Below are 19,163 nucleotides of genomic sequence, written 5' to 3'. Positions count from 1 at the left end.
CGCATTAGATTGGACCTCGTGGTTGTTGCTTGGTACGGGAGAGAACACAGACAAAGGGGGGTCAAGTTAGGTCAAATTTGTGTCATATATAAACTTTTTCTTAACCCGGTAGATGCGGGGATCATGTTTCTTAAAGGTCCCTCTAAGCGAGAAAAAGGAGAAAAAATCATCACTCATGCAAACCAAATCATTATATATATATCAACGCATTTGGGATCAGTTTATGCATCATCTATTTTGGGGGGTCTTTACCAAGGCAAAAATTTGGCCCGTCGCTGGTACACGGTAAAGCCACAAATTTGGCCCGTCGCTGCTACCGGGTTAAGACACTTTTTTATTGACCTTAACCTAATCTAACCTTACCTTACCTAATCTATTCTAACGTTACCTAATCTAATCTATCCTTACCTAACCAAATTTAACTTAACTCAGCCTAACCTTGCCTAACCTTACCTGACCTAACCTAACCTTACTTTACTTAACCTGACCTGACCTTGCCTAATCTTACGTTACTTAACCTTGCCTGACCTTACCTAACCTTACCTGACTTAACCTTACCTAATCTAACCTTACCTAATCTAATTTTACCTGACCGAACCTAACCTTACCTTTCTTAACCTTACCTAACCCCTAACCTTACCTAACTCTACCTTACCTAATCTAACCTTACCTAATCTAATCTTACCTTACCTAACTTTAACTTACCTAACCTTACCTAACTTTACCTAATATTACCTTACCTAACCTTACTTTACCTAACCTTAGCTAACCTAACCTTACCTAGTTTAACCTTACTTAATCTTATCTAACCTTACCTTACCTTGCCTTACTCTACTTAACCTCACCTAATCTTACCTAACCTTATCTGACCTGACATAATCTAACCTTACACCTGACTTTACCTAACCTAATTTGTACGGGCGAGCGGCCGAAGACTACCCACTTGCTGTCCTGAAGACCATCCATCAACTTGAACTCTATATTAACTCTATAAAAAGGATAAATATATATAATAAGCTCCGAAGGGCAGCATGAGCCAAGCAAGGCGCCACTATAAACACTTGCCTGCGCCACCTACAACCAGTCCCCACCAAGAATAGAAAGCTTGCAGGATAAACGTAAAAAAAAAAATAATAATAATAATAAATGAATAAATAAAATAAAACAGACAAGGAATAGGCCGGAAAAAGAATGATCTACTTCCTGTTGTTGTGGTGGTCGTGAAATTACTTCATCCTTAAAAATAAAATAAAAAAATAATAATAAATGTCGGTTACTCATGTACGTATGTCCGTGTGTGCGTGTTTATGTATGTATGTATGTATGTGGGTGAACTTTTTCTCTGCATCCTGTTCATTATAAAAGACATCCTGTTTACACGCGTACACACACACAAAAAAAAAATCCTAGAAGACATCATGCTCTCTCTCTCTCTCTCTCTCTCTCTCTCTCTCTCTCTCTCTCTCTCTCTCTCTCTCTCTCTCTCTCTCTCTCTCTCTCTCTCGTTTTCCCTCCCTCCCACCCTCCTTCCCTCCCTCTAACTTCTTTCCTCCCTACCTATTATTCTTCCTCCTCTCTCTCTCTCTCTCTCTCTCTCTCTCTCTCTCTCTCTCTCTCTCTCTCTCTCTCTCTCTCTCTCTCTCTCTCTCTCTTTTTTTCCTCCCTCCCTCTACCTTCTTTCCTCCCTACCTATTCTTCTCTCTCTCTCTCTCTCTCTCTCTCTCTCTCTCTCTCTCTCTCTCTCTCTCTCTCTCTCTCTCACCGTATGGCAGCATGGTGAGCTCAGCAACAGACGGGGTTCGAACAGACGCCAATATTCAATCGACCTCAGATGTTCGTCTCGGTGACTCACTCGTCTCAGTCTCGGTCTTGGTCCCAGGGTTCGACTCCTTCTCTGATCCGACCACCACCGACGCCACCTCCACTTCCCTTGACACATTGGTAGTAGTAGTTGTAGTAGTAGTAGTAGTAGTAGTAGTAGTAGTAGTTGTTGTAGATATTGAAATTAGTGATAAGTGCAGTTGGTTGTGGTTTTAGTAGTAGTAATTGTTGTTGTTGTTGTTGTTGTTGTTGTTGTTGTTGTTGTAGCAGCACACCACTAACACTAACACCTCTACTCTCCCTCACTACTCTCCGATCACTGTCTCACTACCGTTATGGTGATGATGGTGGTGCTAAGTTATAAGAATACTCCCCCCTCCTCCACCACCTCCTCCTCTTCCACCAGCATCATCCACGCCCGCATTAGTAATCTCTATAAGGACGCAAATTTGTATACATCGACTTCCTGTGTGTGTGTGTGTGTTAGTGTGTGTGTGTGTTATGACCCTTGCACGTCAAACACAGGCGAGCTAGTGAAAAATTACGATAATATGAGCACATTGTTGAACGACCACTTCCTTTCAGTGTTCACACAAGAGGATCGAACGAGTATTCCGGAAAGGGTTCAGGTGTACGAGGGCGGGGATGGCGATGAATTGAGGGATATAATCATTACCAGGCAAGTAGTCCAGGATGAGATAGATAAGCTTAAGAATAAGTCGCCAGGTCCTGACGAGATATTTCCGCGAGTATTAAGGGAATGCAAGGAGGTACTCAGTGACCCACTAACCGACATCTTTAAGATGTCGGTAAATACTGGTTATGTGCCCAGCCTATGGAAAGTAGCTAATGTGACGCCAATTTTCAAAACGGGGGACAGGTCAGCTGCTTCCAAATATCGCCCAATTAGCTTAACATAGGTTATAGGCAAGATGCTGTAGTCCATAATAGCCAGGAACATTCGGGAGCATTTAGAGAAGCATAGCTTAATTCACGACTCGCAGCATGGGTTCACTCAAGGTAGGTCATGCCTCACCAATCTCTTGTCCTTCTACAATAAAGCATTTGAGGCGGTAGACAGAGATGAAAATTATGATATGATTTATCTTGATTTTAGTAAAGCGTTTGACAAAGTTCCTCACCACCGACAGTTGCTTAAATTACAGGCTCATGGAGAAGGGTCAAGTTTTGAACTGGGTCAAGGCGTGGCTTAGCAATAGGAAGCAAATTCTGCAAATCAATGGTAAAAGATCTGACTGGGGCTGTGTTATGAGTGGGGTCCCACAGGGTTCGGTAGTAGCTCCACTTTTGTTTATTGTTTATATCAATAACAGATACAGGAATTACTAGTGATGTCAGTAAGTTTGCTGATAATACCAAGATCGGTAGAGTAATTGAGTCGGATCAGGACGCTAGTATTCTCCAGCATGAACTAAATAGATTGCCAACCCGTCCCCTATCCACCAGTCCCATTACCAATCCTTCTCCTATTCACCAGTCCCATTACCACCCCTTCCCCTATCCACCAGTCCCATTACCAATCCTTCCCCTATCCACCAGTCCCATTACCAATCCTTCCCCTATCCACCAGTCCCATTACCAATCCTTCCCCTATCCACCAGTCCCATTACCAACCTTTCCCCTCTCCACCAGTCCCATTACCACCCCTTCCCTTATCCACCAGTCCCATCACCACCCCTTCCCCTATCCACCAGTCCCATCACCACCCCTTTTCCTATCCACCAGTCCCACTACCAACCTTGTTTATGTGTGTGTGTGTGTCTGTGTGTGTGTGTGTGTGTGTGTAAAATTCACCACCCTTCCTCCCGACACAAGCAAGTGCTCCTTATCGTCGATCTCTGTGTACTATCAGGCCCTTACACACCACACACCCCATGCGCTAGGGCGGACAGTAACCACTCACTCGTAGTCAACTGAAAGAATCCGGCCTGAGCGGGCTCGAACCGCCGCCCTGTCAGATCGTGAGGCCTGGCAGCGCTCTACCAATTGCCCCCCGGTGTGTGTGTGCGTGTGTGTGTGTGTTGGTGCTTTTTCCTCCTTGTTTTTCTCCTTTCTTGTTTTCTTTTCTTTTTTTCTTCTTATTATTTTTTTTTAGTGTACATTTAACTAACTCATTTTATTTACTTATTTATTTATTTTTACTATATTTTCATCTTTTTTTTCACCCTTGCCAGTTGCTCCTTTGTCGCTGTTCCTTTCATCATCTTCTTTTTCTTCTTCTTCTTCTTCTTTTTCTTCTTTTTCTACTTCTTGTACTAATCTCTTTTATCTCCCTCATGCATATTCATTTATTCCTGGTATCGCTCCACACATGATCCTCCTTCTCTCTCCCTTCCCTCCTCTCTCTCTCTCTCTCTCTCTCTCTCTCTCTCTCTCTCTCTCTCTCTCTCTCTCTCTCTCTCTCTCTCTCTCTCTCTCTCTCTCTCTCTCTCTCCTGTTTACCATCTTCACGTCTGACTGGTTTTATTTTTTGAGACTAACGAGAATAAGGGCAAAGGAGTATTACTTTTACGTGTTTTTAATCTCCTTTTCCTAACCTTCTCTTTCTCTGTTTATCTTTTTCTATCATTCCTCTCCCTGTTTTGTCTTTCCTCGCTGTCCTCTTTCTTCTTTCCATGCTCTGTGCGTCTTTCTTTTCCCAAACTTATTTTTTTATTCTTTATCTTTTTTTATTCTTCCTTTCTGTGTTTTGCCTTCCCATGCTCTCATCTTCTCTCCATTCTTTTTGTTTCGTTCTCCTCCTTAACTTTTTCCTCCTCCTCCTCCTGCTTTACTTTTTTTCCCTTCCATCCATTCATTCATTCATTCATTCTTCCTTTCTTTTCTCTTCCTTTCTATCTTCCCTCTTTTCTTTTGCCCTTTCTTCATTCTCTAATTCAGGAGTTCTTACCCTTTTGATGATCCCAGACCTCCACCGGATTGCTCAGTACGCTAACACCAAGGTTCCTCAAGAAAGGTTAACCGATACGCAGTTTGGGGTGACGACATGAGCTCACGGGCTATAGAGATGAAGAAAACAGTCATCTAACATTCTAGTCTTATGTTTTAAATACACTAGTTTATTTCGTAACTCAGTTTTGAACGTGCGACAGAAGTAAATAAAAAAATAAAGTTGAAAGGAGGTTGGGAGTAGAGTGTGGAGCCGCTGTGGCGTGGGTTGATACTGGATCGGTTACCCTCCTTCTTGAGGCACCTTGGCTAACTCACACTCTTCGCTTAACTGCTCAAATCATTATCACCCAACTCTCCCTCTACTTCTGTTATCTCCCTTTGATTCTATTACTATACACCTCTCCCTTCTCCCTTCTATTCATTCCCTTCTTCCCCTTCCCTTTTCTTACTTCCCTTCTTTCCTTTATCTTTTACATCCTCCCATTCTTCCCCTTCCCTTTTCTTACTTCCCTTCTTTCCTTTATCTTTTACATTCTCCCATTCTTCCCCTTCCCTTTTCTTACTTGCCCTCCCTCTCCCCTTCCCTCCTTTCTCTTGTCTTTCCTTTCTTCCCCTTCTCGTCTCTTATTTGCATTCCCTCTCCCCTTCCCCCTTTCGTTTATCTTTTACATTCTCCCGTTCTTCCTCTTCCTCTTCTAATCCGTATACCAAGAACCTCACCTTCACCTTCCTATCCTCCTCTTCCGCAGACATCGCGCGCAACCTCACCACCAAAGTCAAGGGCTCCTCTGTGTTCCTCTTCGGCGCCGCGGACGTCGAGGGCCGCGGGTTGGTGGCGCGAAGGAAGGCCGTCGGGTGGTTCAAAGCGCCCGTCGACTACTCAGCCCTAAGACATGACTTGGGTGACCCTCCCTCAGCTAGATATGGGCTTACGGGTAATTGGAAAGAGTGGTCAGGCTTTGGGAAGGTTTTAAGTGTGGTTTGGGTACAGTTTCTTGTTTTGGGGGTTTATTTTCGTTAGTTTTATCATTATTAGGCTTTAGGAAGATTAGAAGAGGTAGTTTGTTTGTTGTTTAGTTGTTTTAAGTCCCTTTTTCATTGTTGTTATCATTGTTAGGCTTTGGGAAGGTTAGAAAGGGTGGTTTGGATATAGTTTCTTAGGTTTTTTTGCTTTATTTTCGTTATTATTTTCATTATTGGTCTTTTGGGAAGGTTGAGCGGGCTGAGGGGTAACTGAAGCCTTGTTGTTGAGGGGAGAAGAAAGATTAGGTATTTGGGAGAACTTAAAAGGGTCATTTGGATACAGTTTCATGGTTTTCTGCCGTAGTTTCATTATTTATTATCATTATTAGGCTACGGGAAGGTTAGAATTGCGGTTTTTACTTGATTTCTTAATTTTCGACCATGTTTCATTATCTAATTACTTTTTTCCTCCTTCTCATCCTCCTCCTCCTCCTCGTCTTCTTCTTTTTCTTTTTCTTCTTCCTCCTCGTCCTCTCCCTTCTTCTACTCCTCCTCCTCCTTCTCCTCGTCTTCTTCTTTTTCTTTTTCTTCTTCCTCCTCGTCCTCTCCCTTCTTCTACTCCTCTTCGTCCTCCTCCTCCTCCTCCTCCTCCTCGTCTTCTTCTTTTTCTTTTTCTTCTTCCTCCTCGTCCTCTCCCTTCTTCTACTCCTCCTCTTCGTTCTCCTCCTCCTCCTCTTCCTCCTCCTTCTCCTCGTCTTCTTCTTTTTCTTTTTCTTCTTCCTCCTCGTCCTCTCCCTTCTTCTACTCCTCCTCTTCGTCCTCCTCCTCCTCCTCGTCTTCATCTTTTCCTTTTTCTTCTTCCTCCTCGTCCTCTCCCTTCTTCTACTCCTCCTCTTCATCCTCCTCCTCGTCTGCTGTTGTTTGTTCTTCCTTTGCGTTTCTTTGTTCCTCCTCCGGGCAGGTGTGGGCGCCATCCCCTACATGATGAACGTCAACATCACCCTCGACACTCAAGACGTGGCCCTCGGGAGGCGGGTAGCGGCGGCAGTGCGGGCAACCTCACCCTCGGGACTCCCAGGTAACCCTTGACTCACCCGTCCCTTGAACCTCACCCTCGTACTTCCTCTTCTTCCTCTCCCTTTGGTTACGTTAATATACATCTCTCCCTTCTTTCTCCCTTCTCTATCTCCATTCTTCCGCTTCCCGTTTTCTTATATCCCTTCCCTCTCTTCCCTTCCCTTCTTTCCTCTATTCTTCTTTACCATTCTTTACTATCTCCCATTCTTTCTCTTCCCATTTCTACCTGCCTTCCCTCTCCCATTCTCTTTTCTGTTATCCTCATCTTTTCCCATTCTTTGTCGCTTTTTCCTTCCTCTTCCCCTTTCCTCTTCCCCTCTCCATTTCTCTCTTTTCTCTATCTTTACATTTTCCCATTCTTCCTCTTCCTTTTATCTTATTCCTCCTCCTCCTCCTCCTCCATCCTTAGTTTCTCCTTCTTTCTCTTTTCCTTCCCCTTCCTCTTCCCGTTTCTTCCTTCCCTCCCCCCCCCTTCCTCTTCCTCCTTACTTTCCTCCTAGCATACCTTCCATACCTTCTCCCGTTCTTCCTCCCTTCCTCTTCCCTATCCTCTTAGATACAGGAATTAGTAGTGATGTCAGTAAGTTTGAAGATGATACCAAGATCGGTAGAGTAATTGAGTAGGATTAGGACGCTAGTATTCTCCAGGATGAACTAAACAGATTGTATGACTGGGCGGATAAATGGCAGATGGAGTTCAATGTAGGGAAGTGCAGTATTCTGAGTGTAGGTAGGGACGACCCCGCACATAACTATTGCTTAAATGACGCTCCCATAAGCAGGTCTGGGTGCGAGAGGGATTTGGGGGTCTTAGTGAGCTCTGATCTCCGTCCAAGGGCACAATGCATTCAAGCTAGAAATCGAGCAAATAGGGTACTGGGATTTATTTCAAGGAGCGTAAGCAACAGAAGCCCCGAAGTCTTCCTCAAACTATAATTAGCATTAGTTAGACCTCATCTTGACTATGCGGTTCAGTTCTGGTTACCCTACTATAGAATGGATATCAAAATATTAGAATCGGTGCAGAGGAGGATGACTAAGATGATTCAGGGGTTGAGAAACTTGCCATACGAGGAAAGACTCAAACAGTTAAACTTACATTTTCTAGAAAGGCGAAGGGTGCGTGGAGACATGATCGAGGTTTATAAATGGATGAAGGGCTTTAATAAGGGAGACATTCATAAGGTTTTGTTGTTTAGAGAACCGGGTAGGATGCGTAGTAATGGGTTTAAACTGGATAAATTCAGATTCAACAGGGACATAGGCAAAATTTGTTTTACTAACAGAGTGGTGGATGAGTGGAATAGGCTTAGCAGTCACGTGGTGAGTGCCAATACAGTTGTCACATTCAAAAATAGATTAGATAAATTCATGGACACCGATATTAGGTGGGGTTAGATACACGGGAGCTTAGGTTCAAAGGAACTGCCTTGTACAGGCCTACCGACCTCTTGCAGACTCCTACGTTCTTATGTTCTGATGTTCCTCTTCCCCTTCCTCTTCCCGTTTCTTCCTCCTCTCCCCTTCCATTCTCTCTCCCTTCCCCTTCCTCTTCCTCTTTCTTCCTCCCTCCAACCCTCTATTATTAGCAACTCCTGTTCTTTCCTTTTCCCTTCCTCTTCCCGTTTCCACCTCCCATACCCTCCCCTTTCCACCCCGCCACCAGCATCACCTTCGCTCCGGCCTCACTGACACACCTGCCGACACCAGTGCGCGGCGCCATTCCACAGGTAACCTTCCCGCCGCTTCATTACGCAGGCAGATAGCGTACAGGTGACATAGAAGCTGTTTGGCGGGCTTTCCTATGCTTTTTTTTCGAGGAAGACTTTGTTTTGTTTTGTGTTTCTTTTTCTGGAAGTGGTGACGAGTGTGTGTGTGTTGTGTGAGGTCGTTCGTTCGTTCATTCATTCATTAGTCAAGCAGGAAGGTACATGCGTCAACGTCGTGGAATATTAGTGGAAGATTATCAGTAGCTGGGTTGTTGTTGCTGTTGTTGTTGTTGTTGTGTGTGTATTTACTCCGTGTCTGGCTACAACTCCGCGGGCCCCGGTTCGATTCCTGCCCCGGGTAATCGGCGTGGAATCCACCCTCCTCATCCTCCCTTTCGGGCTAGACGCTTAATACGTACCTGGGGAAACCTGGGGAAGGTAAACTGGCAATCCCTGACTTCACTTTGGCCCGTGTCCCAGAGTCCCGTGTCCCACCACAAGCTCAAAGGGTCAACGGTTCGGAGATTAGCACAGCAGCCACGCGTAGCCACAGCATGTATACACCCAACTTTAGAGTCCCGTACTTGCCCTTGAACCTCACCCTCACACTCCCTCTTCTTTCTCTCCCTTTGGTTACGTTACAATACATCTCTCCCTTCTCCTTTCTCCCTTCTTCCGCTTCCCGTTCCTTAATTCCTGATCGTGTGTGTGTGTGTGTGTGTGTGTGTGTGTGTGTGTGTGTGTGTGTGTGTGTGTGTGAATGCATATATCTTCGTGTGTATATGTATGTATGTCGACTAAACCAGGTGTATGTGTGTATGTATGTATGTGTGTGTGTGTGTGTGTGTGTGTGTGTGTGTGTGTGTGTGTTTGTGTGTGTGTGTGTGTGTGTGTGTGTGTGTGTGTGTGTGTGTGTGTGTACTTAACCAGGTGTATGTATGTTTGTATGTTCGTGTTTGTGTATGTGTGTTGAACAAGATAGGTGTATGAATGCATGTATGTGTGTGTGTGTGTGTGTGTGTGTGTGTGTGTGTGTGTGTGTGTGTGTGTGTGTGTGTGTGTGTGTGTGTGTGTGTGTGTACTAAGCCAGATGTGTGTGTGTGTGTGTATGTGAATGTATTTATCGTGTGTGCGTATGTGGGTATGTGTGCACTAAGGCTGGTGTGTGCGTACAGGTGTGCAGGCGATGGCGTTCCCCCACGAAGGCAAGGTGGAGGTGGCGTGCAACGTGGACCTGCTGCCCGCACACCTGACCTCACCTGGATGGAAGGTAAGGAGTGGAGGGAGTCACTAAGCGGGGCAGGTGTGAAGGATCTAGAGCAATGCTTCTATAACTGGGGGGCGCGAGACGTGAATGGAAAGTTGGATGTTTTGTTATTGTTGAAGCATTTGTTTTTGTTTTTTGTTTGTTTTTTTACAGCTAAGGAGACAGTTCAAGGGCGTAAAGGAAAATATAAAAAAAAAGCCCGCTACTTACTGGTCCTGAATAGAGGTCAAAGGAGTGTCCAAAAAGAGAGGTCAGTTTCGGGAGGAGAGGTGTCCTGATACCCCCCTCTATTGGTAAGGATGGGAAGAGGAGGAAGAGAACTACGAAGAGCAGGAGGAGGACGACGAAGAATACAAGGACGAGGAAGAAGACGATGATAAAAAAAGAGAAGGAAAAAAAAGACGGAAAGAAGGAATAAATGTGTTGCTGTTTTTCTTGTGTTGTTGTTTGGTATTGTTAACGTTGTTGCTGTTGGTTATTTGTTTTATTGATGAGGATGAACACGAGGACGAGGAGAAAAAAAAAAGTGAAAAAAAAATATATCGCCTTTAAAGTCTTCAATAGTCGAGTCAGGTTAGCCGCTGTGAATAAATGAGTTGTTGTTGTTTTTGTTTGGTTGTTTGGTATTGTTATTGTTGTTGTTTTTTGTTATTTGTTTTAATGGTGAAGTAAAGATAAAAGGGAGAAAATTAGGTAAGAGTTTACATGGAAATTCTAAAGGACAAGGAGGAGGAGGAGAAGGAGGAGGAGAAGGAGGACAAAAAAGGAGGTGAAGGTCATTTGGAAACGAAGCAACACACACACACACACACACACACACACACACGGGCAAACCGGTATTAAACTAGTTATCATGATATTTATTAACGCAAAAAAATAATAATAATAAATAGGACGACCAATTAATTATGGAACTACGGAGATGAGTTAGTGCAGAACGTAGGCCGACCTTCTTATATTTATTTTTGTTTATTTTTTTATTTTGTATTTGCATGTTTGTTTTATTTTTGTATTTTCATTTGTATTTTCTTTCAGATTTATTTTTGTTTATTTTTTTATTTTGTATTTGTATGTTTGTTTTATTTTTGTATTCTCATTTGTATTTTCTTTCAGATTTATTTTTGTTTATTTTTTTATTTTGTATTTGCATGTTTGTTTTATTTTTGTATTCTCATTTGTATTTTCTTTCAGATTTACTTTTTGTTTTATCTTTTTTATTTTCGTATTTTCATTTGTATTTTCTTTCAGATTTACTTTTTGTTTTATCTTTTTTTATTTTTGTATTTTCATTTGTGACTTATTTCAGATTTATTTTTATTTTATCTACCTTTATTCTTTTTTATTTTGATTTATATTTGTTTTATCTGTATTTATATTTTCATTTTACACCTGAAGAAAAAAATTAAGCATTTCTTTTTTTTCTTTTTTTACATTCTCATTCGTTTTCACTTATTCAAACTTACGTAACTAAAGTGAAAGAAATGGCAATCTATTAACACCTCTATTGCATCATTTAACAGCTAATAATTCGTTTGTACGGAAACAGAAGAATATTAGACACCTTATTTTTTTTTACCTGTATTCTTTATTTAAACTAACGTAACTACAAGGAAAGAAATGTCCATGTTTTAATAGCCCCACAGCCTCATTAAGCAGTTTGGTCATTAATACTCTAAAACTCGTACAATGAAACACCTTATTTTTTTTTTTTTTTTTTTTTACCTGTCCTACTAATTAGCTATTTAAACTAACGTAACTACAAGGAAAGAAATGTCCATGTTTTAATAGCGCCACAGCCTCATTAAGCAGTTTGGTCATTAATACTCTAAGACTCGTACAATGAAACACTTTTTTTTTTTTTTTTTTTTTCCCTACTAATTAGCTATTTAAACTAACGTAACTACAAGGAAAGAAATGTCCATGTTTTAATAGCGCCACAGCCTCATTAAGCAGTTTGGTCATTAATACCTTAAAACTCGTACAATGAAACACTTTTTTTTTACCTGTCCTACTAATTAGCTATTTAAACTAACGTAACTACAAGGAAAGAAATGTCCATGTTTTAATAGCCCCACAGCCTCATTAAGCAGTTTGGTCATTAATACTCTAAGACTCGTACAATGAAACACTTTTTTTTTTTTCCCTACTAATTAGCTATTTAAACTAACGTAACTACAAGGAAAGAAATGTCCATGTTTTAATAGCCCCACAGCCTCATTAAGCAGTTTGGTCATTAATACTCTAAAACTCGTACAATGAAACACCTTATTTTTACCTGTACTACTAATTAGCTATTTAAACTAACCTAACTACAAGGAAAGAAATGTCCATGTTTTAATAGCGCCACAGCCTCATTAAGCAGTTTGGTCATTAATACTCTAAAACTCGTACAATGAAACACCTTATTTTTTACCTGTCCTACTAATTATTTAAACTAACGTAACTACAAGGAAAGAAATGTCCATGTTTTAATAGCTCCACAGCCTCATTAAGCAGTTTGGTCATTAATACTCTAAAACTCGTACAATGAAACACCTTATTTTTACCTGTACTAATTATTTAAACTACCGTAACTACAATGAGAAAGATGTCCATGTTTTAATAGCCCCACAGCCTCATTAAGCAGTTTGATCATTAATACTCTAAAACTCGTACAATGAAACACTTTTTTTACCTGTACTAATTATTTAAACCAACGTAACTTCAATGAAAGAAATGTCCATGTTAATCTAAGCTGTCTAGCCTCGTGTACTCTCCCTATATCCTTGTGTATAAGTCTATGTTAATTAGTATAGCAACAACAACACTGTACTAACGGAAATGCATCAATAAAAGCAACCAGCGACATTAGTAATAAAAAATAACCACACTCGAACGCTCGCTTCATAACGTAGGTAACAACCGGTCGAACGTTCGCCTTAAAATAAAGTCTACGGTATTGAAGCGATGTTTTCCGTTTATCTTTACATCCTTTTCGTTTATCTCTATTTTTCGAGACGTGGTGGTTATGGAAGTGATGTTTATTTATCTGTATCTTGCAAAAGGGTAACTTAATCCCACATATATATTAAGTTACACCGTCAGACTTATTTGTATTTAATCTTTTTTTCATTTTTGTATCCGTTCGTCTTTTCCTCCTCCTCCTCCTCGTCTTTCCCTTCTTCCTCTTCATTCTCCTTCACTCACCGTCCTTCTTTTCTTCCTCCTCGTCTTTATCTTCTTCATTCTTTTCGTAGTTCTCTTTCTCTTCCTCGTCCTTGTCTTCCTCTTCATTCTCCTTTACTCTCCGTCCTTCTTTTCTTCCTTCTCCTCGTCTTTATCTTCTTCCTTCTTTTCGTAGTTCTCTTTCTCTTCCTCGTCCTTGTCTTCCTCTTCATTCTCCTTAACTCACCGTCCTTCTTTTCTTCCTCCTCGTCTTTATCTTCTTCACTCTTTTCGTAGTTCTCTTTCTCTTCCTCGTCCTTGTCTTCCTCTTCATTCTCCTTAACTCACCGTCCTTCTTTTCTTCCTCCTCGTCTTTATCTTCTTCACTCTTTTCGTAGTTCTCTTTCTCTTCCTCGTCCTCGTCTTCCTCTGCATTCTTAACTCTCCTTCCGTCTTTTCTTCTTCCTCCTCGTCTTTATCTTCTTCATTCTTTTCGTAGTTCTCTTTCTCTTCCTCTTCCTCGTCTTCCTCTGCATTCTCCTTAACTCTCCTTCCGTCATTTCTTCCTTCTCCTCGTCTTTATCTTCTTCCTTCTTTTCCTAGTTCTCTTTCTCCTCTTCCTCGTCCTCGTTTTCATCTTTCTCTGCATCCTTCTTAATTTTTCTTCGTCCTCTTTCTCCTCTTCTTTCTCTTTGTCCTCGTCTCCTTTTTCCTCGTCCTCAAACACATTCGAGAGAGAGAAACTCGTCTTACGGCCAAAAGGCAGTGAGAATTATACAGCGTAGTTTATCAGCGAAGTCAAACATTTTAGAGAGAGAAACTCGAGAAAGTGAGGATTATGGCTTTAAATAGCAGACCATATGAAGCCAAGCAATTTGTCAAAAAACGCTTTAAAGGGGGCCTGTGTGGGCTGAACATTGGTCTAGGTTTATTCATTCTGTGTAGTCTGAATATCTATGTCTATGGAGACAAAACACGACTATTCTGAAGCTATATATTCTTATTTTTTCGTCTCCGACTATCCCTCGGTAGTTATAGGCTGTGGGCATCTTCCCTTGATCATTATCATGCATTAGAAGTCCACGGAAAGCTTTTGTTATCGTTATGTTGACCACGAAAGCAAAGAGTGAGTCAGGGCTGAATAAAAGGTATGGTGCGCGGGCGATGACGTCATCATCAAACGAGAGTATAAATTAATCACGCCATCCTAGTTTAGGATATCGACTAATTATGCATGTCCTATATATTGTGCATATGTTAGATTTATTGTTGTCAACAATGATCATGAAAAGATAATTTTACTTTCTGTTTGAGTAATATGTCGATATTTGGACTTCATTTGACTCTTTCCTTGGTGAACGAAAACACTTTGTGTCAAAATATTTCGACAAGTCTTCGTAAGACATCGTTGAATATTTCTTTTCTATTTTTTTTCTAGCTTGTAAAATATATTTAGTTAAGTTATGATGAAGATACAGGAAAATAATGGTACTCTTGAAAATATATAACGATACTTGCGTGATCGAAAATAAATGTACACGGCGACATCACTTCATATCGCGACTGTACACGGCGACATCACTTCATATCGCGACTGTACACGGCGACATCACTTCATATCGCGACTGTACACGGCGACATCACTTCATATCGCGACTGTACACGGCGACATCACTTCATATCGCGACTGTACACGGCGACATCACTTCATATCGCGACTGTACGTCTACGAAACGAAATTTATATGTTTATGTATGTATATATTCATGTGTATATATGTATGTGTGATGTGAATATTGTTGACGTATGTATGATTGCTCTGAATATATACATGAAGACCTATTTCGCTTTTGGTTTGGTCTGAATATCGTAAAGACCTATTTAGATATGTGTATAGGCCTAGTCTGAAAATGTATATAGACCTAGTTAAATTTCAGGTACAAACAATCACAGGTACAAACTCACATGAAGACCTATTTCGCTTTGGGTTTAGTCTGAATATCGTAAAGACCTATTTGAATATGTATATAGTCTGAAAATGTATATAGACCTAGTTAAATTTCAGGTACAATCAATTTCTCAGGTACAAACAATCACAGGTACAAACTCTCACACTGGTACAAACTCTCACAGGTATACAATCACTCTCACACTGGTACAAACTCTCACAGGTATACAATCACTCTCACACTGGTACAAACTCTCACAGGTATACCATCACTCTCACACTGGTACATATCTCATCTCTTACTAAATCAGCTTCCTCGAGGCTGGGCGTTCTGTACCGTCTCCGCCAGTTCTCCCCTGCACAGTTGCTGTCCATATACAGGGGCCTTGTCCGCCCTCGTATGGAGTATGCATCTCATGTGTGGGGGGGCTCCACTCACACAGCTCTTCTGGACAGAGTGGAGGCTAAGGCTCTTCGTCTCATCAGCTCTCCTCCTCATACTGATAGTCTTCTACCTCTTAAATTCCGCCGCAGTGTTGCCTCTCTTTCTATGTTCTATCGATATTTCCACGCTGACTGCTCTTCTGAACTTGCTAACTGCATGCCTCCCCCCCTCCCGCGGCCCCGCTGCACTCGACTTTCTACTCATGCTCATCCCTATACTGTCCAAACCCCTTATGCAAGAGTTAACCAGCATCTTCACTCTTTCATCCCTCACGCTGGTAAACTCTGGAACAATCTTCCTTCATCTGTATTTCCTCCTGCCTACGACTTGAACTCTTTCAAGAGGAGGGTATCAGGACACCTCTCCTCCCGTATTTGATCTTGCTTTCGGCCACCTCTTTTGTTTCTTTTTAGGAGCAGCGAGTAGCGGGCTTTTTTTTATTATTGTTTTCTTTTTTTGTGTGCCCTTGAGCTGCCTCCTTTGTTGTAAAAAAAAAAAAAAAATAGTCACTATCACACAGGTACAAACAATCACAGGTATACAATCACTCTTACACTGGTACAAACAATCACAGGTACACTCTCACAGGTATACAGTCACTCTCACACAGGTACAAACTCACAGGTATACAATCACACACACTGGTACAAATAATCACAGGTACAAACTTACACAGGTACACAATCACTCACAGGTACAATCTTCCACAGGTGCAGGAATCCTTAGGCGGGCAGTACGTCTTCACACCGCCCGAGGTCCTCACAGAATGCATCCTTCAGGAGAGCGAGGGCGTGGGTGCCGTGGGCGTGGCGCTGGTGGGCTTCACGCCGGAGGAGGCCCACGCCCGCGCCCTCCACGCCCTTGCCAGCGGTGAGGGCGAGGGGTGGAGAAAGGCGAGGGAGAGGAGAATGTAAGAGTGTTAGTTTAGAAGGATGAAAGAAAGAAGATAAGGAAGAGGACGATGAAGAGGAGGAGCAGGGCGAAGAAAAAAGATGCAAGGACGAAAAGGAGAATAAGAGGAAAATAAAGAAGAAGGAGAAGGAAAATGAGAAGGAAGAAAATAAGAACGATGATGAAGAAAAGGAATGAGACAAGGACGAAGAGGAGGAAGAGGACAAAGAATTAAGATGCAGAGGAGGACAACGAGGAAGAGGAAGAGGAGGAGGAAGAGAACTACGAAGGAGAGGAAGAATATAAATACCAGGAGGAGGAGGAAAAGAATGACAGAGAGTTAAGAAGATTGAAGAGGAAGAAGGGAAAGACGAGGAGGAGGAGAAGAAAAAGAAAAGGAGGAAGATACAAGGACGAAAACGAAGACAAGAAGAAAGAGGAAGAAAAAAACGAAGTAGTTGTAGTAGTAATAGTGATGGTAGTATTGTTGTTGTTATTGTTTTTAAAGGGATTATTAGTGTGAAGTGTGCTCAGATTTTTTTTTTTTTTTTTTAGGTGGAAATTGTAGTTTGAGTTTAAATTCTTTGGTTTCTTTATTATTTTTATTTTTATTGGGTATTATTAAGTATGTTGTTATTATTTTTATTGTTGTTTGTTAGGGACGATGTAGGGTTTTGTCCATTTTGTAATAGGCCAAGTCTCTCTCTCTCTCTCTCTCTCTCTCTCTCTCTCTCTCTCTCTCTCTCTCTCTCTCTTCATTCTTTTTATCTCCATTTCCAAAGCCAGTTTAACATCAAGTTCCTATAAAATCCGTACAATAATAACCTTGGGACACTTATAACACATTTTCTTCGTTAACCTAATCACCGTATAGCCTCGTTTACCCTGTGTTCGAAGTCTCGTTGGTTCGGTCCGCTTCGTTTCGTTGGTTCGTGATTCGTTGCATTGTCGGTGAACGCAGTAAGGCAGAAGACGAGACGGGACCAGGAAGTGAGGTGTGTGTTTCCCGTTTTTTTCCCGTTTTCTCCACTTATTACTTGTCCATACAGCATTTTGGTTTAGTGTATATATGGTTTGTGGTGCCGAGGATGGTTTCTGATACGTGGAAGTCCTAAGGGAAAGCTGGAAAAGGGAGGAATAGTGAATTTTGTTGCCAACCATAGATCGAGGCCCACATTCTCCATCACTCCGGGGCTCACTCACCCACATTTGGTAAGGCTTTCGTTGAGGTTGGTGTGACAGGCGTTTCCTTTGATCGTCCTTCGCAGTGCACGCTGAAATGTGACACAGTCGAAAGTAGCACAGCAGTGAGGAGTTGAAGCCTAATAAGTCATAGAAAATGTTCTTGCAGTATTTTACTTTACCTTCACTCTTGTATGTGTATTTATATGTTAGTGTTACACATTTGATGTAACTACTAAGGATTTCAGAGGCTGTGCGGCCTCGTTTTTTGGGAATAATATCGTAACGAACAATCGTATCGGTACGAGATTTTGCGACAGTGTATTTCACACACTGCCTTAATTTTTAAGGGTATCGCCAACCGCCACAAGTAGAGAATAAAGGCACTTGTCCCTATACCAAGAGGGTAAAGTCATCAGTGTCAGGCAAAGATACGAACACAACTACCAGAGGCTCCGCCCACCTTGTTCCTCTTCCCTCCATCTCCCGCCTCCTCCCTTCTCCCTCAATCTCTCTCTCTCTCTCTCTCTCTCTCTCTCTCTCTCTCTCTCTCTCTCTGGAAGATACATACATACTCGAGAATGATTTTTTTTTTTCAATTAAGGCATGCTTGATGTGATACTGGGACTTTAATTTTGAGCATAGTGATACACATCTGGGCCGTGGACGTAATGACATGTGAGAGTAGGGTGAGGTGGTAAATGATGACTACCATGATTGATGGTAGAACGATTGCTCGCTTGTATTTGTTTCTCTCTCGTTTGTTTTTTGTTGTTTAACAACGGATAATATCCATGAAAGTGTCGATCCTCTCGTTATTAACCTTGACTGTGACAGTGATGATGATGGGGATTTAGTGTTAAGTTGTGAAGAAGATTAAAGTCTTGAATATTCTTGTTTGTATCCTTAGTAAACCAAGAGTGTCCTTGCCATCACTATATTGTATAAAGTTCCTTAATATAAGCCTCATAACCCAGTGTCCCTCATCCACACTCAGTGATTCACTTTTAGTACTACCTCAAACATTTTATACCTTCGCAATTCTTCCCGTTACCATACTTTCAGCTCTTCCCTGACAATAAAATTAATAGCACCACTATAATTTGGCGATAAGAGCACCATTACTTTTATCAGTAGGTACATGCTATACAATAGCCCTACGAAAATGTACACCATAAACCACCAAACCACTACGCTACCAATAGTTACGGAGGTAATTAGGCTATGTAAGTAACACGTTACCCTACTCTCAACTTTATTTAAAGGATGCCTATCAGTATTAGAAAGAGTATATAACGCCACTACAATTAATGCATGCCTTTCATTCATTATAGTTACGAAGCTACATGAGAGAGAGAGAGAGAGAGAGAGAGAGAGATATTGAGGGAGAAGGGAGGAGGCGGGAGATGGAGGGAAGAGGAACAAGGTGGGCGGAGCCTCTGGTAGTTGTGTTCGTATCTTTGCCTGACACTGATGACTTTACCCTCTTGGTATAGGGACAAGTGCCTTTATTCTCTACTTGTGGCGGTTGGCGATACCCTTAAAAATTAAGGCAGTGTGTGAAATACACTGTCGCAAAATCTCGTACCGATACGATTGTTCGTTACGATATTATTCCCAAAAAACGAGGCCGCACAGCCTCTGAAATCCTTAGTACTCTTATTCTTATGTGTATATGTGCGTTTGTGGTACAGATTTATACGAACATTACGCAGAACTTCCTCAAGAACACAATAATGAGGTAAGTGTTCAATATAACATGGTAGTGTCAGGGCATTGTATTTTGATAAGAGTGAAGCAACA

At 41.7% G+C, this 19,163-nt stretch overlaps 1 protein-coding gene across 2 annotated transcripts in view; it reads left to right on the top strand.

Annotated features, from left to right (window-relative positions):
* LOC126999447 (glutamate formimidoyltransferase-like) overlaps positions 1-17,522 on the top strand; it is a 64,671-nt gene extending 47,149 nt beyond the window's left edge. The window contains exons 3-6 of one of the 2 annotated variants that reach the window (XM_050862040.1): positions 5,484-5,669; positions 6,659-6,775; positions 9,659-9,753; positions 15,998-17,522. In XM_050862040.1, the coding sequence (XP_050717997.1) occupies positions 5,484-5,669; positions 6,659-6,775; positions 9,659-9,753; positions 15,998-16,201 (602 nt within the window). In that variant the 3' untranslated portion in view covers positions 16,202-17,522. The remainder of the gene's footprint in view (positions 1-5,483; positions 5,670-6,658; positions 6,776-9,658; positions 9,754-15,997) is intronic. The other variant, XM_050862041.1, reaches the window with a different exon arrangement.
* The last annotated feature ends 1,641 nt before the right edge of the window (positions 17,523-19,163 follow it).

Source organism: Eriocheir sinensis, chromosome 16 (assembly GCF_024679095.1).
Source record: "Eriocheir sinensis breed Jianghai 21 chromosome 16, ASM2467909v1, whole genome shotgun sequence".
Lineage (NCBI taxonomy): Eukaryota > Metazoa > Arthropoda > Malacostraca > Decapoda > Varunidae > Eriocheir > Eriocheir sinensis.
This window is presented reverse-complemented; position numbering and strand designations above follow the sequence as displayed.